At 49.5% G+C, this 22,378-nt stretch overlaps 1 protein-coding gene across 1 annotated transcript in view; it reads right to left on the bottom strand.

The window, feature by feature from the left end:
- LOC144736569 (pre-B-cell leukemia transcription factor 1-like) overlaps positions 1–21,738 on the bottom strand; it is a 63,005-nt gene extending 41,267 nt beyond the window's left edge. The window contains exons 1-2 of the mRNA XM_078619124.1: positions 21,514–21,738; positions 18,553–18,626 (exon numbers count right to left, since the gene is read on the bottom strand). Coding sequence (XP_078475250.1) covers positions 18,553–18,626; positions 21,514–21,698 — 259 coding nt within the window. The 5' untranslated portion in view covers positions 21,699–21,738. The remainder of the gene's footprint in view (positions 1–18,552; positions 18,627–21,513) is intronic.
- Between the last annotated feature and the right edge of the window lie 640 nt (positions 21,739–22,378).

Raw genomic sequence — 22,378 nt, 5'->3', positions numbered from 1 at the left:
TCGGTAGGGTCTGCTTTTGAAAAGCAGTTTAACAGCAGCTACGTGAGGGCATTACCTGTTAAAATAAAATGAATAGTTTTAAATATAAATAAAATATATAAAATATACATAGGCAGGGTCTGCTTTTGAAAAGGAGTTGAACAGCAGCTACGTAGGGGCCTTACCTGTTAAAGTAAAATTAACAGTTTTAAATATAAAGATAAAATATATAAAATATAGATAGGTAGGGTCCTGCTTCTGAAAAGGAGTTACACGGCAGATACGTGAGGCCTTACATGTTTAAATTAAAATTAACAGTTTCAAATTCAAAATAAAAAATATAAAATATAGATCGGTAGGGTCCTGCTTCTGAAAAGGTGTTAAACATCAGCTACCTGGTAAAATAAAATTAACAGTTTTAAATAAAAAAAAATACAGATTGGTAGGGTCTGCTTTTGAAAAGAAGTTTAACAACAGCTACGTGAGGGCCTTACCTGTTAAAATAAAATTAACAGTTTTAAATAAATAATAAAATATATTAAATATAGATCGGTAGGGTCTGCTTTTGAAAAGCAGTTAAACAGCAGCTACGTGGGGACTTACCTGGTAAACTAAAATTAATAGTTTTAAATAAAAAATAAAAAATATAAAATTTAGATCGGTAGGGTCCTGCTTCTGAAAATGAGTTAAACAGCAGCTACATTGGGTATTACCTGGTAAAATAAAATTAATAGTTTTAAATATATAAATAAAATATATAAAATATAGATCGGTAGGGTCCTGCTTCTGGAAAGGTGTTAAACAGAAGCTACGTGGAGCCTTACCTGTTAAAATAAAATTAATAGTTTTGAATAAAAAATAAAAAATATAAAATATAGATAGGTAAGGTCCTGCTTCTGGAAAGGTGTTAAACAGAAGCTACGTGGAGCCTTACTTGTTAAAATAAAATTAATAGTTTTAAATAAAAAATATTAAACATACATAGGTAGGGTCTGCTTTTGGAAAGGAGTTAAACGGCAGCTACGTGAGGGCCCTTACCTGTTAAAATAAAATTAATAGTTTTAAATAAATAATAAAATATATAAAATATAGATCGGTAGGGTCTGCTTTTGAAAAGCAGTTAAACAGCAGCTACGTGAGGGACCTTACCTGTTAAAATAAAATTAATAGTTTTAAATAAAAAATAAAATATATAAAATATAGATCGGTAGGGTCCTGCTTTTGAAAAGGAGTTGAACAGCAGCTACGTAGGGCCCTTTACCTGGTAAAACTAAAATTGTTTTAGTTTCATTTAAGAAAAAATCTGAATCAACGGGGGATCTTTGTCTTTGTAGTGGTGGAGGATTGTGAAGGACGCAAGGGAACGGTGCCAGGCTAGGTGCACTCCGAGGCCACTGGGCAATCGGAGGCCGTCGCCCTCCGGGAACAACACGAGGGCAGAGGAGCGACGCTCACAACAACGAGCGGAGCGCCGGGTGGATAAAACGCAGCGGGTTGGCACAGTAGGGGGGGAACAGGTGGTGCATCTGCCGATCATCTCAGTCAGCCAACCCATGGCACCTGCTGGGTCTATCCCAAGACCTCCTGCACCTAGCCTGGCACAGTGGGGGTACAGCTGGTGGTGTATCTGCCGGTCATCTCGGTCAGTCGACCCATGGCACCTGCTGGGTCTGTCCCATGACCTCCTGTCAGCAGCGAGCCTTCGACACTTCACGCGATAGAAGCTAGCGCACCTAGCCTGGCACAAGCATTGCGGTGACGTCACCATCACTTAGTGGCGAATGGCTGATATTGGTATTGGTGGTAGCGGTGATGTTGGTGGTGGTAGCGGTGGTGGCGGTGCTAGTGGAGGTGGTGGAGATGGTGGAGGTGGTGGTAGTGGTGGTAGTAGTGGTGCTAGTGGAGGTAGTGGAGGTGGTGGAGGTGGTGGTAGTGGTGGTAGTAGCGGTGGTGGTAGTGGTGGTGGTAGTAGTGGTAGTGGAGGTGGTGGAGGTGGTGGTAGTGGTGGTGGTAGTGGTGGTAGTAGCGGTGGTGGTAGTGGTGGTGGTGGTAGTGGTGGTGGTGGTAGTAGTGGTGGTGGTGGTGGTGGTAGTAGTAGTATCGGTGGTGGTGGTGGTGGTGTAGTAGTGGTGGTGGTAGTGGTAGTAGTGGTGGTAGTGGAGGTGGTGGAGGTGGTAGTAGCGGTGGTGGTAGTGGTGGTAGTGGTAGTGGTGCTAGTGGAGGTAGTGGAGGTGGTGGAGGTGGTGCTAGTGGTGGTAGTAGCGGTGGTGGTAGTGGTGGTAGTGGTGGTGGTGGTGGTAGTGGTGGTGGTAGTGGTAGTAGTGGTGGTGGTATCGGTAGTAGTGGTGGTGGTAGTGGTGCGAGTGGAGATAGTGGAGGTGGTGGAGGTAGTGGTGGTGGTGGTAGTGGTGGTAGTGGAGGTGGTGGAGGTGGTGGTATTAGCGGTGGTGGTGGTAGTGTTGGTAGTGGTGGTGGTAGTAGTGGTGGAGGTGGTGGTAGTAGTGGTGCGAGTGGAGGTAGTGGAGGTGGTGGAGGTAGTGGTAGTAGCGGTAGTGGTGGTGGTAGTGGTGGTAGTGGAGGTGGTGGTAGTAGCAGTGGTGGTGGTAGTGGTGGTAGTGGTGGTGGTAGTAGTGGTGCGAGTGGAGGTAGTGGAGGTAGTGGTAGTGGTGGTAATAGCGGTGGTAGCGGTGCTAGCGGCGATGGTGGATGTGAGAAACTTGACCCACGATCGTTTCCTCTGGCACGCCGCCGCAGCCGCCGCCGCCGCCGCAGCGTCACATGAATAACACGGCGCGCGAAATATCCACGCGTATAAATATACATACATATATAGATACACATATACTCGTATAGACACGTGTGTGTGTGTCCTACGTGGGGAGCGGTGGTGCAGCGGTTAGCGCGCTGCGCTATGAACCTGGCGACCCGGGTTCGATTCCCGCTCACAGCCAACACCCAGTGACGATTATCTGAACCGGTCCTGGGCCTCCCCTAGGTCGACTCAGCCTGAAATGAGTACCTGGTGCGGTGTGTAAACATCGCCACTGGGGAGACAAAGGCGGCCGGGCGTGGTGCTGGCCACCCACCCCCTCGTGTGCCGTGCCGGCCTTCATAGGTGCTGCTCGCTAACAGCACTTGCCCCAACAGTCCGTTAAGGCTACACGGGGGATCTTTGTCTTTTTCTCGTACAATGTATAATGGAGGCTTTGTTTCAGCACGTCCAGAATTTTTTTTGTAATAATAATAATTATTAATATTAATTATGCAATAATAATTACTATGCGATATTAATTACTGATTCCAATTATTAATAATACTTAGTATTATAAACTTGACCTCATTGTTTTAACTTAGTATTTTTTTATTAATAATACTTAGTATTTCGATTTAAAGCTTTCGTGACTGCAGGGATTCATATTCTCGGTTCTATCGGTAAAGTCACGTAGAAGGGAAATAATAAAATAATATAAATATAAAACAATAAAATTCTCACGACGTTTCGACTGCAACACAAGCAATCATCATCAGGAGTGAAATCCACAGCAAGAATTTTTTGTGAAATCCACAACAAAAATATTTTCTTTTGTTTAAATTTTCTTGCTGTGGATTTCACGAAATGTTCCTGCTGTGGATTTCACACCTGACGATGACTGCTTGTGTTTGCAGTCGAAACGTCGTGAGAATTGTATTGTTTTATATTTCTATTATTTAATTATTTTCCTTCTACGTGTCTTTACCGAAAGAACCAAGAATAAGTCATTATCATTTATACATCTCTCCGAAATTATTCATCGCGGGCAAACGAACAACGGCGCGTCGGAGGCCAACGATGGGAACGACGGAAAGTGAAACGAATTTTTAAAAAAAAAAAATCACGAGACGCGGCACGACGCAGCAAACGCGTCTTTAAATAAAATAAATCAGACAAATAAAAATCCCAGAATTTACGTGATCATTCCTGGCGCCGTTCGCTCCGCCCTGCTCATCATTTATATTGTCACCGCCGCCGCCACCGCCGTTATTATTTAGCGTCGCGGTTATACGAGCGATTCATTTGAATCTCGCACGGAGGGAGCGGCGGCGAAGACGAATGGGGCGCTTTTCCCCTGGATCGCGACGCACCACATTCTCCGACCGGCTCCAACCTCCCCGTCCGAGATGTGGTGAAAATAAATTAGAAACAAATAAATAAAATTCATCGTCGGTGACCAGCCCGAATGTAATTCTAGAGGTGTGTGAAAAAAACAAAACCAGTATAGGTTTTTGAGATTTATAATTTAATTTCTATTATTATGTTTTATTATTTTTATTTTATCATTTATTTTTACCTACGTGACTTTACCGAAAAAAAACCTAAGAGTAACAGTAGGTCTGTCTTCTCGACAGACCTGTTCTCCACCTGAGGACGGCCGCTTGCGTTGTGGCCGAAACGTCGTGAGAATTATGTTATTATGTTTTATTTTCATTATTTTATTATTTCCCTTCTACGTGACTTTACCGAAAGAACCAAGAAGATGAATCCCTGCAGTCACGAAAGCTTTACATCGGGAGATAACATTGCTCGCGAAAGCCCCCCCCCTACGTGTTAAACTCCCCTGCCAGACACCAATAGACCCCGCGGAAACCAGACTCCGAACCCACTCGCCCCAAAAACATCGCACGCAAAGCACGTGGTGACGCGAACAGCCCTCCCCCCACGCCGATCACCACAGCGTGGCCTGAATAACGCTCCAAGCCTGGGGTGTGTCATTCAGACGCTGTCTTCTCGACAGGCATGTTCTTCACCTAAGGACGGCTGCTTGCGTTGTGGCCGAAACGTCGTGAGAATTGAATTTTATTATGTTTTATTTTTATTATTTTATTATTATGTTTTATTTTTATTATTATTTTATTATTTCCATTATACGCGACTTTACCGAAGGAACCAAGAAGATAGTTTTATATATATAAAAAAAATGCACTTCTGGGTGGCACTCCGTATCTCTTCAACAACAATCCGAGAGTCACCCACACGCCACAAACAACACAAACTATTCTTCTTCTTGGTTCTTTCGGTAAAGTCACGTAGAAGGAAAATAGTAAAATAATAAAAATAAAACATAATACAAAATAATAAAAATAAAACAATACAAAATAATGTTTTAGTTTTATTATTTTATTATTTCCCTTCTACGTGACTTTACCGAAAGAACCAAGAAGATGAATCCCTGCAGTCACGAAAGCTTTAAATCGAAACACAAACTATTGTCATTGTAGTGCGTATTTAATGTGGCGCTGCATTCTGATGTTGTAGGTGTGTCATTCAGACTCGGTCTTCTCGACAGACCTGTTCTTCACCTGAGGACGGCTGCTTGCGTTGTGGCCGAAACGTCGTGAGAATTGAATTTTATTATGTTTTATTTTTTTATTTTATTATTTCAATTATACGTGATGACTTTACCGAAAGAACCAAGAAGACGAATTTTTTAATTTCGATTTAAAGCTTTCGTGACTGCAGGAATTCATATTCTTGGTTCTTTCGGTAATAAAAATGTAAAAGAAAACGTAACAAAATATTTAATGATTTTTATTGTATCATTATTAATAATAATACAAATGTATACTTTATTATGTAATATTTTTATTATTTTATTATTTCCCTTCTACGTGACTTTACCGAAAGAACCAATAAGAAAAAAAAATAACAACGCGAGAACGCTTTGGCGGACTTCGCTCGCAAAGCGTCTGGTTCAAAATTGATCGGCTTCAAGCCTCGTCCCTCGCAAAAGAGCCGGTTCGGGAACGACAACATGACCGTGCGCGTGACATATTGGAAACATAAATCTCCGCCACCACCACCACTGCCGCCGTCGTGGTCGTTATTCTCGTGGCCGCAGACGGAACAATGCTCGCAGTGCAGTAGCGCCTGGTTCGGGCACGTATCTTGCAACGCGCTTTGATATTAATTCCATTCAAACGCAGCTCGGTAAAGTAATAAAAACAAAACCACGACAAATCGCTTTAATGCCGCGCGCAAATTTGATCCTTTTTTTTTTGCTCGCGAACATTTTTGTTCGATAAAAATTTTTATCGAAAAATATTTGTCGGATACGTGAGTTGCGGTTGCTGTTTGCACGCGCTCGCGCGCGCACGTAGATGTATTTTTTTTTGTTGCTTCCGAGAATTGTTGCGACGCCGGCGATGGTCGTGATGTCGCTTAAAAGGAGTGCAAGGGGCCGACCATAAATGACGTCACGCGATTTTGGACGATTTTTGACCCCCTGACCCCCCCCCCGGCCTCGTCACACTGTGTCACGAAAAGTTAGACCCCCCCCCCCTCAAATATGACGTCACAAAGCTCTGCCCCCCCCCCCCCAAAAAAAAACTAAAACATGCTTCCGATCGCTTTAAACTATTGTCATTGTAGTGCGTATTTAATGTGGCGCTGCAACTCTGATGTTGTAGGAGAAAACATTTATTAAAAAGTCTATTTAATTAAGTAGAAGGCGTTGTCATATTTATTTAAAGTAGCGCAGCATTTTGATGTGACGTCACGTTTCTCTAACCCCGCCCCCCCCTCGTCACACATCGTCACAAATGTCTGACCCCCCCCTCACCCCCTAGGTGCGTGACGTCATTTATGGACGGTCCCCAAGGGATGCGTGGGTGAGACATTTACAACAACAACAACAAAATAATACGTAAAGCGTTCTTATATAATGAAGTCGATGGGATTGATAATCTGTGGTTTTTTCGGTAAAGTCACGTAGCTAAAAAAATAATAAAAATGAAAAGAAATAAATTAAATCTTTAAAAAGACGGAGGATTGCGTTGCTTCCAAAAACGTCGTTATTTAATTGAGTTGTCATTTGTTTATTTAATTTATTTAATTTGTGATTTAATTTCATTGTTTTCTTTTTTTTACCTACTTGATTTTACCGAAAAAACCAAAGGATGTGCATCCTAGCAGTCACGAAAACTTCAAATCTAGAATTACTGCCCATAGACTCAACATTACCCATAGACTCAACACTGCCCACAGACTCAACACTGCACCGTAGACTCAACACTCCCCATAGACTCAACACTGCACCATAGACTCAACACTGTCCATAGACTCAACACTGCCCATAGACTCAACACTGCCCACAGACTCAACACTGCCCATAGACTCAACACTGCCCATAGACTCAACACTGTCCATAGACTCAACACTGTCCATAGACTCAACACTGCACCATAGACTCAACACTGCCCACAGACTCAACACTGCCCATAGACTCAACACTTCCCATAGACTCAACACTGCCCATAGACTCAACACTGCCCATAGACTCAACACTGCCCATAGACTCAACACTTCCCATAGACTCAACACTGCCCATAGACTCAACACTTCCCATAGACTCAACACTGCTCATAGACTCAACACTGCCCATAGACTCAACACTCCCCATAGACTCAACACTACCCATAGACTCAACACTACCCATAGACTCAACACTGCCCATAGACTCAACACTGCCCATAGACTCAACACTGCCCAGAGACTCAACAGTTCCCATAGACTCAACACTCCCCATAGACTCAACACTCCCCATAGACTCAACACTACCCATAGACTCAACACTACCCATAGACTCAACACTACCCATAGACTCAACACTTCCCGATGGGATCAACGACGCCGCCCGTCCCAAAACAGCGGCTCCACACGAGGAGAGACGGAGGGTGAGGGATGGGTGGGGGGGCCTCTGTTCGTCGCACTCCCAGCCCGACGATTTGAAATGACGCGTCGTTTCAAAATGAATGAATAGAAAATTAAATGGCCCGTCTTGGAGGAAGCTTTGGGAATGAAATATTTTATTAATAAAAATTTTGATAAAATATAATTTTTTTATTTTTTAAACCTGAGGGGCGGTTTCAAAACGCAAATCTCCCTTAAAAAATCGCCACGGCAAACCCTCCCGTCCCACCGCTTCTCGACCCGTTTCTATTCAACATTTTGTAAACGTCAATTGTCGAGGCTCGTGGGTTTCTTTTTTTCTCTCTTTCTCTGCTCTGCTAAGGAAAAGCAAATCTTCGCGGCAAATCGCTTCTCTCTTTTTTTTTTTGAACGGCGGCTTCAAAAGTTCACAACGTAGGCCCCCCACCAGCCCCCCACCAGCCCCCCACCAGCCCCCCACCAGCCCCCCACCGCCCCACAGCCCCCCCCCCCCGGCCGGGCGAGATCGAACCTCCCGTTCGTATTTAAACGCGACGCGCTACGGAACCGATGGGCGTCACGCTGCCGACGGATATTCGCTCGCGTGAATTACTCTGACAAACGGGGTACATAGTAGTAGGTTTTTACCCTTTCAACTGGTACAAAATTGACACCTTTATACGAGGCATCATGTTTGCAATAACCACAACACAAGCAGTCAAAATGCAAACAAAAGGAAACAACTCTGAAAATTTTTGATTTAAAGCTTTCGTGACTGCAGGGATTCATCTTCTTGGTTCTTTCGGTAAAGTCACGTAGAAGGGAAGTAATAAAATAATAAAAATAAAACAATTCTCACGACGTTTCGGCCACAACGCAAGCAGTCGTCCTCAGGTGAAAACCAGGTCTGTCGAGGCAACAGCGTCCCTTCTACGTGACTTTACCGAAAGAACCAAGAAGAACTCTGATAATGTTAATGATATGCACTGTCCTTGAAGTTGATTGGTCCACACCCGAGACAGCTTTTCTTAGAGCCTAGTCTCCATTGGTGTTGGACCAGATGACGCCAAAAGGCGTACAACTCAAAGACAGCGCACTATCAGAGTATTGAGAGCTCGGGGTAAGCATTTACACTATGAGACATCTCCTTTACCAGTGGCAAAAGATAGTAGTAGGTTTTTACCCTTTAAACTGGTACAAAATTGACACCTTTATACAAGGCATCATGGTTGCAATAACCACAACACAAGCAGTCAAAATGCAAACAAAAAGAAACAACTCAGATAATGGTAATGATATGCATTGTCCTTGAAGTTGATTGGTCCACACCCGAGACAGCTTTCCTTAGAGCCTAGTTTCCATTGGTGTTGGACCAGATGACGATAAGGGGGTACATTTCGGCTGGCTTTTTTTGTTTGTTTGCGAGAATTGGGAGGTGGGAGCGGGGGGCGGGTGGGGGGATTAAAATGTTGACACTTTTAGAAACCTATTCTTGGTTCTTTCGGTAAAGTCACGTAGAAGGGAAATAATAAAATAATAAAAATAAAACATGATAAAATACAATTCTCACGACGTCTGAATGAGACGCTGTCTTTCCGACAGCCCTGTTCTTCACCTGAGGACGGCTGCTTGCGTTGTGGCCGAAACGTCGTGATAATTATTTTAAAATGTTTGATTTTTATTATTTTATTATTTCCCTTCTACGTGACTTTACCGAAAGAACCAAGAAGATGAATCCCTGCAGTCACGAAAGCGTTAAATCGACTTTTACAAACGTTGTGCTTTTTGCCACCCACCCACCCACTCACCCCCCCCTCCCGCCGGGTTCGCGTATTTTTTACGATGCGTGGATTTTGTGGTTTGTTTGACGATTGGTGAAATAATTGAGCAAATGCCCCAAATATATTTGGGGCATTCACGCTCGTGCGATGACGGAGGTTTTAATCGCACGGTCCGCTTCACCGCGCACGTGGGGAGAGATGTTTGGGAACGCCGTGAATCGGTTTGAAATGTGGTCGCGGTGGGAATCTTGGTTTTGGTCAGGGACATATTATTAATATTGTTGTCGTCGCGTTAATTTACACGCGAAATGTTTTTATTTTTACATTTCAAACGACGGATTTGATCGTCACCTCTCGGCTGAGCAGAGCAGGTGCTCAGGTGGCAGTAGTGGTGGTGGTGGTGGTAGTGGTGGTGGTGACGGTGGTGGTGGTGACGGTGATGGTGGTGGTGGCGGTGGTGACGGTGGTGGTGGTGGTGGTGACGGTGGTGGTGACGGTGGTGGTGGTGATGGTGGTGGTGACGGTGGTGGTGGTGGTGGTGGTGAGGGTGGTAGTGGTGGTGGTGACGGTGGTGGTGGTAGTGGTGGTGGTGATGGGGGTGGTGGTGGTAGTGGTGGTGGTGGTGGTAGTGGTGGTGGTGGTGAGGGTGGTAGTGGTGGTGGTGGTGGTGACGGATGGTGGTGACGGTGGTGATGGTGGTGGTGACGGTGGTGGTGAGGGTGGTAGTGGTGGTGGTGGTGGTGGGGACGGTGGTGGTGGTGGTGACGGTGGTGGTGGTGATGGTGGTGATGGTGGTGGTGGTGACGGTGGTGGTGACGGTGGTGGTGACGATGGTGGTGGTGGCGACGGTGGTGGTGGTGGTGGCGACAGTGGTGGTGGTGGTGACGGTGGTGGTGGTGGTGGTGATGGTGGTGGTGGTGACGGTGGTGGTGGTGATGATGGTGGTGGTGACGGTGGTGGTGACGGTGGTGGTGGTGACGGTGGTGGTGACGGTGGTGGTGACGGTGGTGGTGGTGACGGTGGTGGTGATGGTGGTGGTGACGGTGGTGGTGGTGACGGTGATGGTGGTGGTGACGGTGGTGGTGATGGTGGTGGTGGTGGTGACAGTGGTGGTGGTGACGGTGGTGGTGGTGGTGGTGACGGTGGTGATGGTGGTGGTGGTGACGGTGGTGGTGGTGGTGGTGGTGACAGTGGTGGTGGTGACGGTGGTGATGGTGGTGGTGGTGGTGACGGTGGTGGTGGTGGTGGTGACGGTGGTGGTGATGGTGGTGGTGGTGACGGTGGTGGTGGTGACGGTGGTGGTGGTGGTAGTGGTGGTGTCGGTAGTGTTGGTGGTGATGGTGGTGGTGATGGTGGTGGTGGTGGTGGTAGTGGTGGTGGTGGTGACGGTGGTGGTGGTGACGGTGGTGGTGACAGTGGTGACGGTGGCGGTGGTGCTGGTAGTGGTGGTGGTGGTGGTGGTGGTAGTGGTGGTGGTGGTGACGGTGGTGGTGATGGTGGTGGCGGTGCTGGTGGTGATGGTGACGGTGGTGGTGGTGGTGGTGATGGTGGTGGTGACTGTGGTGGTGGCGACGGTGGTGTGGTGACGGTGGTGGTGGTGGTGGCGGTGGTGGTGAGGGTGGTGACGGTGATGGTGGTGGCGACGTTGGCGACGGTGGTGGTGGTGACGGTGGTGGTGACGGTGGTGGCGGTGGTAGTGGCGAAGGTGGTGACGGTGGTGGTGACGGTGGTGGTGTCGTTGGCATGGGGAGAGAGGCCTTCATCCAGCCGTCACTTCGATGATGACAAAACATCTTTCAACGTGAAGTAGATTCGACGAACCGTCGACATTGCAACCTCTATCTGCAAGTGGCTTCGCGGAACCAAAATATGCATCCACGTGCGCTTCTGCTCGCCCACATTTCATTTTCCCTTCCCCGTACGTTCTGAAGACACGTGTGTGTGTGTATATAATTCACGCGATTTCCCGCAAACGGTATGTGTTTGTGGTGGGGGGGTGGGGGGGAGCGAACCACTGTGGATTTTTTTTTAGTTGTTACATTTTTTACCACCGCTACTTCTGTAATTCCCGCAACGTCGAGAAAGTAACAAAAATAAATTAGGCGAACATTTTACACCACCACCAGCACCACCACCACTACTACTACCACCGCCACCACCACCACCACCACAACCACCACCACCGCCACCATCGCCACCAATGCCGTCATCGCCACCACCGCTGCTAACATTTTACTCCACCACCAGCACCACCACTACCACCACCGCCACCACCACTACCACCACCACTACCAACACTACCGCCACCACCGCCACCACCACCGCTACCACCACCACTACTGCAACTACCACCACCACTACCACGATCACTACCACCACCACAACCGCCACCACCGCCGCCACCACCACCACTACTGCAACCACCACCACCACAACCACCACCACCACCGCCACCACAACCACCACTACTGCAACCACCCCCATCAGCTTCATTGCAGAGCGTTGCTGAGAAACGCGCGTGTGGGCGTGCACAGTTCTACACGCCACGCACGCACAGAACGTTTCCCAAAAAATATTTTTCTTAAAATTTCTTCGCAAAAAAATTCTAACCGCTGCAATGGCAATGGCAATACATCGCTACCGCACGTCTGTTGTGTGTGTATATATATATTTACGTTTATACTTATGTTCACATTACAATGCACGCAACTAAGTCGCTCGCCAACAAGAAAAAACCGCAGCTACTACCTCGCAGCCGATCCCGTCAGGGAGGTGATCGACCTGTCATCTTCACGGCGGCGCGCTGTCGGATGCTGCTGCTTCTACGGCCCGTCTGGAACGCTCTTCCCTTTGCGATGTTAGGAAGCCCACTGGGAGCTGTGATGGAACTTTGAAATCGTCGTCATTTCGATTGAGAACGCATTTCCTGACAACTGCCTTTGTGCGTTTAGTTTATTGTTGTCCTTCCCCCGCAACTCCGATTAGCGCGGTCGGCTACGTACGGTGCGGAAGAAGTTCAACATAGACTCAACACTACCCATAGACTCAACACTACCGATAGACTCAACACTGCCCATAGACTCCACACTGCCCATAGACTCCACACTGCCCATAGACTCAACACTACCCATAGACTCCACACTGGCCATAGACTCAACACTACCCATAGACTCCACACTGCCCATAGACTCAACACTATTCAAAGACTCAACACTGCCCATAGACTCAACACTACCGATAGACTCAACACTGCCCACAGACTCAACACTGCCCATAGACTCAACACTGCCCATAGACTCAACACTGCACCATAGACTCAACACTACCCATAGACTCAACACTGCCCATAGACTCAACACTGCCCACAGACTCAACACTGCCCATAGACTCAACACTACCCATAGACTCAACACTGCCCATAGACTCAACACTGCCCATAGACTCAACACTGCCCACAGACTCAACACTACCCATAGACTCAATACCGCCCACAGACTCAACACTGCCCATAGACTCAACACTGCCCATAGACTCAACACTGCCCATAGACTCAACACTGCCCATAGACTCAACACTGCCCATAGACTCAACACTGCCGATAGACTCAACACTGCCCATAGACTCAACACTGCCCATAGACTCAACACTACCCATAGACTCAACACTGCCCATAGACTCAACACTGCCCATAGACTCAACACTGCCCATAGACTCAACACTGCCCGTAGACTCAACACTACCCATAGACTCAACACTGCCCATAGACTCAACACTGCCCATAGACTCAACACTACCCATAGACTCAACACTGCCCATAGACTCAACACTGCCCATAGACTCAACACTGCCCATAGACTCAACACTGCCCGTAGACTCAACACTGCCCATAGACTCAACACTGCCCATAGACTCAACACTGCCCATAGACTCAACACTGCCCATAGACTCAACACTGCCCATAGACTCAACACTACCCATAGACTCAACACTGCCCACAGACTCAACACTGCCCATAGACTCAACACTACCCATAGACTCAACACTGCCCATAGACTCAACACTACCCATAGACTCAACACTGCCCGTAGACTCAACACTGCCCATAGACTCAACACTACCCATAGACTCAACACTGCCCATAGACTCAACACTACCCATAGACTCAACACTGCCCGTAGACTCAACACTACCCATAGACTCAACACTGCCCACAGACTCAACACTGCCCATAGACTCAACACTGCCCGTAGACTCAACACTACCCATAGACTCAACACTGCCCATAGACTCAACACTACCCATAGACTCAACACTGCCCATAGACTCAACACTGCCCATAGACTCAACACTGCCCATAGACTCAACACTGCCCATAGACTCAACACTGCCCATAGACTCAACACTGCCCGTAGACTCAACACTGCCCATAGACTCAACACTGCCCGTAGACTCAACACTGCCCATAGACTCAACACTACCCATAGACTCAACACTACCCATAGACTCAACACTGCCCATAGACTCAACACTACCCATAGACTCAATACCGCCCATAGACTCAACACTGCCCATAGACTCAACACTGCCCATAGACTCAACACTGCCCATAGACTCAACACTGCCCATAGACTCAACACTGCCCATAGACTCAACACTACCCATAGACTCAACACTGCCCATAGACTCAACACTGCCCATAGACTCAACACTGCCCGTAGACTCAACACTGCCCATAGACTCAACACTACCCATAGACTCAACACTGCACCTCCGTTTAGCACGCTTTGCTACGTACGGTGCGAAAGAAGTTCAACGTGCGGTACATAAACGCAAAGATGGATTTGATCAAATAAAAGTCTGACCAATCCCACATACAGTTACTCATACATAACAGCAGCACGGTCAGTTTATGTTGCCCTGCTTACATAAATATTGTGCGCGGTGCCTACACACACACACATCATATATATATGATGTGACAGGCAACGTTACCGAGTAATGTGAATTTACACCGCAGTGGGCACCTTCAACGTGCGCGTCTCTCTGCCCTTCCACTGCTGGATGAAGGGGGGCATTCCTATGCCGGGTGCGGCGGGGGGCGGGCTGGGTGATTTGACCATACTTCACCGTGCCGGTCAGCGTGGTGTTGGCGACGGAGAGTGAGGTCTCCTCCGAGACGTCAGGGTTCAAGCGAGCGACGCACACCCGGCCAACGCCACGTCCAGGAACGCCTACGATGAATTGTTGTTGTTGTTATACTGGTAGGAACCTCCTGGTTACACCAGCCCACAGGGGATTATTGTGTCCGTACGTCTGTCGTGCAGGGATGGGCTGGGTGGGGAGGAAGGGGCTGGGTGGGGAGGGTGGGGAGGGGCTGGGTGGGGTGGGTGGGAAGGAAGGGGCTGGGTGGGGAGGGGAGGGTGGGGAGGGGCTGGGTGGGGAGGGTGGGGAGGGGCTGGGGGGGCTGGGTGGGGAGGGGCTGGGTGGGGAGGGGCTGGGTGGGGAAGGGCTGGGTGGGGAGGGTGGGGAGGGGCTGGGTGGGTGGGGAGGGGCTGGGTGGGGTGGGAGGGGTGGGGCTGGGTGGGGAGGGGCTGGTCACCCCGTGGTGACCTTATAAAACTGAACGTTTAACCTACTCACGCCGGCTTGTGCCCGCCCTCACAGTCGGGCATATTTGCGGAATACACCACGCCGCCGTTGACCCTGCAGGCCATTGACCGAGCAACCCAACGTTCCTACCAGCTCCCTCCGCAGGACAATGTGTTTGACGTTGCCTTGTAAGGCGCAAGCTTGTTCCTCAATCATCGTGGCACCTCCGGTTGGCACGACTCTTCTCTGTACCGTTTCGATGAGTACGCACGGACACACTGCGCATGATTAACATCCCAATATCCCTGGCTGTGTCTGTTGAGAGGCATCATTTACGTCGCACATGCAGACCCATATAACGACACAGAGACAAAGATCCCCTGTATAGCCTCAACGGACTGTTGGGGCAGGCGCTGTTAGCGGGTAGCATCTATGAAGGCCGGCACGGCACACGAGGGGGTGGGTGGCCAGCACCACGCCCGGCCACCTTTGTCTCCCCCAGTGGCGGTGTTTACTACACACCGCACCAGGTACTCTTTGAGGCTGAGTCGACCTAGGGGAGGCCCAAGACCGGTTCAGATAATCGTCACTGGTGTTGGCCGTGAGTGGGAATCAAACTCGGATTTCCTGGTTCGTAGCGCAGCGCAGCGCTAACCACTACACCACTGCTCCCCACATATACTGACACACACACACCTACACACGTCACCACGGCGCCCGTGCCAGGCCAGGTGCACTTTGAGGCCACGTGACGTGTCGAAGGCTCGCTGACAGGAGGTCACGGGACAGACCCCGCAGGTGCCATGGGTTGACCGACTGCGATTACTTGGCTATGCACCACCTGTGCCCCCTACTATGCCAACTTGCTGAGTTTTAGCTGCCCGGCATGCCGCTCGTTGTTGTGAGGGTCGCTCCATAGAGGCCGATCTTGACACGGCTGGTATCAGTCTTTGGCCAGTCCACTCAGTTCCACATCCTCCTGTACCACATCACTCCATCTCCACTCCAACCCATGTCATGCCCGTTTACTCCCCTCTATCTGGCCGAACAGAAGCTGTTTGAGCATGTGGGCTACATGACCCAGCCAATGCAGCCTTGCCTGCCAGAGGAGCTCACCGAGGAATTGTGAGCTCCTCACACAATCCAGCCTTGTTAAGCCCAGGAAGGATCGTAGGCAGGCTAGCCTGAATGTTTCCAACCAGCGCAGATGTTATTCTTTTAGAGGGCTCAACGTTTTGCAAGCATGGAGAAGGGAGGGCATAACCGTGGCCGAGAAGACTCAAAGCTTCGTGTGGAGCGACGGAACAGGTAGCTTCCACGCGGCATTGCGCAGCCGATGAAAATATAATGCCGCACGGCTGATTCTGAGCGAGACCGTGGCTGTAAAACTGGAGCCGGTCATGAGCACACTGCCCAGGTACGGAATCATCTCCACTCTCTCCACAACTGCCCCATCACTCATGGGCAGTTGCTTAGTTTTATCTGGGGATGATGGTAAGGATCCGACCCTTTGTATAACGCTCCAGGTTCAGCAGCAGCGCCTCCAACTCCTTCACAGAGTGGGCAGCAAACACCAGATCATCGGCATAAATAACATGGTTGACCAAAAGGGAGGCATCCCTCGGCTGCACCCGGCAACCGATCAACCTCGCATTGTATCTGTTGTAGATTACATCCATGGAAAGCTTCTCGAACTACGTGGTGAAAGAAAATGGTAAATAGCGTAGGGGTTAGAGGACATCCCCGTTGCACCCCAAGCTGAACAGGGAATGGCTCCGACTCCCGGCCACGTAGCTTTACCCGTGGCCTGCCCACCATCACAAAGGTTTTTAATGATTGTGAACATGGGGTCTAGAATTCCGAAAGCACGAAGAACGACCCAGAGCCCCGGCCGATTGATGGTATCATAGGCCTTGACCAGGTCAATAAAACAGAGATGCAAGTCCTGTTGAAATTCCCTTCACAGACTCAATCAGAGAGAGACCCAAAGCTTCACACAGAGACCCACAGGTTCACACATAGACCTACAAATTCACACATAAACCCACAGGTTCATATAGAGACCCACTGATTCACACAGAGACCCACTGATTCACACAGATACCCACAAGTTCACAAAGAGACCCACAGATTCACAAAGAGACCCACAGGTTCACACGGAGACCCCACAGATCTGCCAAGACAGGAATCACAATAGGGTGTTTCCCCTTTCTGGCAATAAAACAGGAGTTGTGTTACGGTGTTTAAACACCAAATAGATGCCTTTTGCAAGGAATCAAGTTACTACATTAACCAAGCACACAGTGCTTGCGGGGAACACGCAAACAAACATGGTTCTGATAATATATGGCATTGTGTTTGAAGCTGATTGGCCTACACCAGAGTCTGGTAAGTGAGATTTAAACCCGAGAAAGTGAGATGTAAACCCGAGAAAGTGAGATTTAAACCCGAGAAAGTGAGATTTAAACCTGAGAAAGTGAGATTTAAACCCGAGAAAGTGAGATTTAAACCCGAGAAAGTGAGAATTAGACCCGAGAAAGTGAGATTTAAACCCGAGAAAGTGAGAATTAGACCCGAGAAAGTGAGATTTAAACCCGAGAAAGTGAGATTTAAACCCGAGAAAGTGAGATTTAAACCCGAGAAAGTGAGATTTAAACCCGAGAAAGTGAGATTTAAACCCGAGAAAGTGAGAATTAGACCCGAGAAAGTGAGATTTAAACCCGAGAAAGTGAGATTTAAACCCGAGAAAGTGAGATTTAAACCCGAGAAAGTGAGATTTAAACCCGAAAAAGTGAGAATTAAACCAGAGAAAGTGAGATTTAAACACGAGAAAGTGAGATTTAAACCCGAGAAAGTGAGATTTAAACCCGAAAAAGTGAGATTTAAACCCGAGAAAGTGAGATTTAAACCCGAGAAAGTGAGATTTAAACCCGAGAAAGTGAGATTTAAATCCGAGAAAGTGAGATTTAAACCCGAGAAAGTGAGATTTAAACCCCAGAAAGTGAGATTTAAACCCGGGAAAATGAGATTTAAACCAGAGAAAGTGAGATTTAAACCCGAAAAAGTGAGATTTAAACCCGAGAAAGTGAGATTTAAACCCGAGAAAGTAAGATTTAAACCCGAGAAAGTGAGATTTAAACCCGAAAAAGTGAGATTTAAACCCGAGAAAGTGAGATTTAAACCCGAGAAAGTGAGAATTAGACCCGAAAAAGTAAGATTTAAACCCGAGAAAGTGAGAATTAGCCCCGAGAAAGTGAGATTTAAACCCGAGAAAGTGAGATTTAAACCCAAGAAAGCGAGATTTAAACCCGAGAAAGTAAGATTTAAACCCGAGAAAGTGAGAATTAGACCCGGGTAAGTCAGCATTAAACCCAGGAACAAATGCTGCCGTACGTACGTACGCACTGCACGTTGAACTTCTTTCGCACGGCACGTAGCCAACCGCGCTCATTGGAGACGCGGGAAATCGGTAGGCGCGCACGGGCGAGGCGGGCGTGGAGCCGAGTGCAAGCGTGGTACCTGTTTTCTCTTTGATTTCGCAGAGGACGCTGAAGAGCGCCGGCTTCATTCGATGGCAGTTTAATCCGTGCTTTCTGCGGCGTGACAAAGCAAAGCGGCATCGGCAAATTAGCAACAGCAACCGCCTATGGGCATGTTGATTAGCGCGCGCGCGCACATGCATGCATGCATGCCCAAAGACAAAGATCCCCCGTGTGGAACCCGAGCAGACCATTTGGGAGGGGCAAGTGCTGTTAGCGAGCAGCACCTGTGAAGGCCGGCACGGCACACGAGGGGGTGGGTGGCCAGCACCACGCCCGACTGCCTTTGTCTCCCCAGTGGCGATGTTTACACATCGCACCAAGGTACTCGTTTTAGGCTGAGTCGACCTAGGGGAGGCCCAGGACCGGTTCAGATAATCGTCACCATGGTGTTGGCCGTGTGCAGAAATTGAACCCGGGTCGCCAGATTTGTAGCGCAGCGTAGCGCTAACCGCTACACTACCGCTCCCCCCCCACACACGCACGCACGCACACACGTGTACGTATGCGCAACCGTGGCTAAGAGATGTTAACTCCCTTGCCCGGTATGCAGGAGCTCGTGGGTTTGATTCCGACCCCGACGCCTGACGTACATTTGGAGTTTGCATCTCCCTCTTTCTATCCCCGTCGTGAGATGTTGACTACCTCGCCTCGTATGCAAGGTGGTCGTGGGTTCGATCTCGACCCTGATGCCTGCTGTATATTTGGGAAAGACCCGGAGAAAAATCCACGCCACCACAGGGAGAGACGTGCAAACTCAAAATATACAGCAGCTGGCGTCCGGGTCGGGATCGAAACCACGACCTCCTGTATACCAGGCGAGGTAGTTAACATCTCCTAGCCACCGTGATGATGATGAGAGAGAGACACGCAAACTCCAAATATACAGCTGGCGTCAGGGTCGGGATCGAACCCACGACCTCCTGTACACCAGGCGAGGTAGTTAACATCTGCTAGCCACCGTGGAGCCTTACACCTGGGGCCTTAACACCTGGGTCTTAACACCTGGGTCTTAACACCTGGGCCTTACACCTGGGGCCTTAACACCTGGGGCCTTAACACCTGGGCCTTAACACCTGGACCTTAACACATGGGGCCTTACACCTGGGGCCTTAACACCTGGAGCCTTAACACCTGGGGCCTTACACATGGGGCCTTAACACCTGGGCCTTAACACCTGGGCCTTAACACCTGGAGCCTTAACACCTGGGCCTTAACACCTGGAGCCTTAACACCTGGGGCCTTAACACCTGGGCCTTAACACCTGGACCTTAACACCTGGGGCCTTAACACATGGGCCTTACACCTGGGGCCTTAACACCTGGAGCCTTAACACCTGGGGCCTTAACACCTGGGGCCTTAACACCTGGGGTCTTAACACCTGGGCCTTACACCTGGAGCCTTAACACCTGGGGCCTTAACACCTGGGGCCTTAACACCTGGGCCTTACACCTGGAGCCTTAACACCTGGGGCCTTAACACCTTGGCCTTAACACCTGGGGTCTTAACACCTGGGGCCTTAACACCTGGGCCTTACACCTGGGGCCTTAACACCTGGGGCCTTAACACCTGGAGCCTTAACACCTGGAGCCTTAACACCTGGAGCCTTAACACCTGGGGCCTTAACACCTGGAGCCTTAACACCTGGAGCCTTAACACCTGGGTCTTACACCTGGGGCCTTAACACCTGAGTCTTACACCTGGGGCCTTAACACCTGGGTCTTACACCTGGGGTCTTAACACCTGGGCCTTAACACCTGGGGCCTTAACACCTGGGGTCTTAACACCTCGAGCCTTAACACCTGGGGTCTTAACACCTGGGGTCTTAACACCTGGGGCCTTAACACCTGGGGCCTTAACACCTGGGGCCTTAACACCTGGGGCCTTAACACCTGGCCCTTAACACCTGGGCCTTAACACCTGGGGTCTTAACACCTGGGTCTTAACACCTGGGGCCTTAACACCTGGGGCCTTAACACATGGGGCCTTAACACCTGGGGCCTTAACACCTGGGGCCTTAACACCTGGGGCCTTAACACCTGGGGCCTTAACACCTGGGGTCTTAACACCTGGGGCCTTAACACCTGGGGCCTTAACACCTGGGGCCTTAACACCTGGGGTCTTAACACCTGGGGTCTTAACACCTGGGGTCTTAACACCTGGGGCTTTAACACCTGGGCCTTAACACCTGGGGCCTTAACACCTGGGCCTTAACACCTGGGGCCTTAACACCTGGGGTCTTAACACCTGGGGTCTTAACACCTGGGGTCTTAACACCTGGGGCTTTAACACCTGGGCCTTAACACCTGGGGCCTTAACACCTGGGCCTTAACACCTGGGGCCTTAACACCTGGGCCTTAACACCTGGGGTCTTAACACCTGGGTCTTAACACCTGGGGCCTTAACACCTGGGGTCTTAACACCTGGGGCCTTAACACCTGGGCCTTAACACCTGGGGCCTTAACACCTGGGCCTTAACACCTGGGGCCTTAACACCTGGGTCTTAACACCTGGGGCCTTAACACCTGGGGTCTTAACACCTGGGTCTTAACACCTGGGGCCTTAACACCTGGGGCCTTAACACCTGGACCTTAACACATGGGGCCTTAACACCTGGGGTCTTAACACCTGGGCCTTAACACCTGGGGCCTTAACACATGGGCCTTACACCTGGGGCCTTAACACCTGGGCCTTACACCTGGAGCCTTAACACCTGGGCCTTAACACCTGGGCCTTAACACCTGGGCCTTAACACTTGGGGCCTTAACACCTGGGGCTTTAACACCTGGGGCCTTAGCCTTGGGACATTAACACCTGCGCAAAAAAAAAAACCGCGTCCCAACAATTTTTGTTCGTTTAGCATATGTTCACGTACGGCACAAGTGTGTATACACACACACGCACACGTGCACACCGTACGTACGGACGCGCACACACGCACCTGGCTTGCGCCTCGTCAAGGCTCTGGTCGGTGATGGTCATGATCTGCTGCAGGATGTCGCCGATGTCGTGCTTGCCGCGGCCGTCCGCCTCATCCCCACCGTGCGTGTGCAGGCCCATTGGAGCGGTGTGGGCGCTCAGCGCCAGGCCCGGGTGGCCCTGCATCATCCGAGTGGGGTCATCCATCTCCGCCTCCCTCCTGCTCCCCCACCTCCTCCCACTAGCCTGCGCGCACACGCGGAAGAAGAGGGGGGGAAACACGCGCACGTGTCGGCGTGTACGTGACGGGGACGCGCGCGCGTGCACCCGTGTGTCGGTGAGCGCGTGACGTGGGGACGTGTTGACCCCAGTGGGGTCATCCACATCTAGATTTGAAGCTTTCGTGACTGGAAGGATTTTGTACTCTTAGGTTTTTTCGGTAAAGTCACGTAGGTAAAAAATAAAATTCAACCAGTATATATCAGAGGTCGCAACCGGGTACCCGATACCCGGCTACCCGTACCCAGCCGGATATGGGTACGGGTAGCCGTTTGCGACCCTGGTGCGGCCGGGTACGGGTACGGGTAGGCCGTGAGTCACTGGTGAGTAACTGTTTGTCACTCATTTCGGGTAGGGTACGGGTAGGGAACGGGTACCCGTACCCGGCCGGGTACGGGTACGGGTACCCATTTGCGACCCTGGTGCGGCCGGGTATGGATAAGGAATCAAAACCCGTTTGTGACCTCTGGTATATATACAATGTCGGGGTCTTTTGGGATTTCTCTTTACTTGATACAGCAATCGTGCAAATTTGTGCTAATTATGCATGAGTCGTAATGTGTGTCTATCTACATTGTACACGGCACTACGTGTTTGTGCGTCGTGTA

Source organism: Lampetra planeri, chromosome 61 (genome assembly GCF_965212315.1).
Source record: "Lampetra planeri chromosome 61, kcLamPlan1.2.h2, whole genome shotgun sequence".
In the NCBI taxonomy this organism is placed as follows: domain Eukaryota; kingdom Metazoa; phylum Chordata; class Hyperoartia; order Petromyzontiformes; family Petromyzontidae; genus Lampetra; species Lampetra planeri.
The sequence above is the reverse complement of the archived record's forward strand: the minus strand, read 5'-3'. Positions and strand labels throughout refer to the sequence as shown.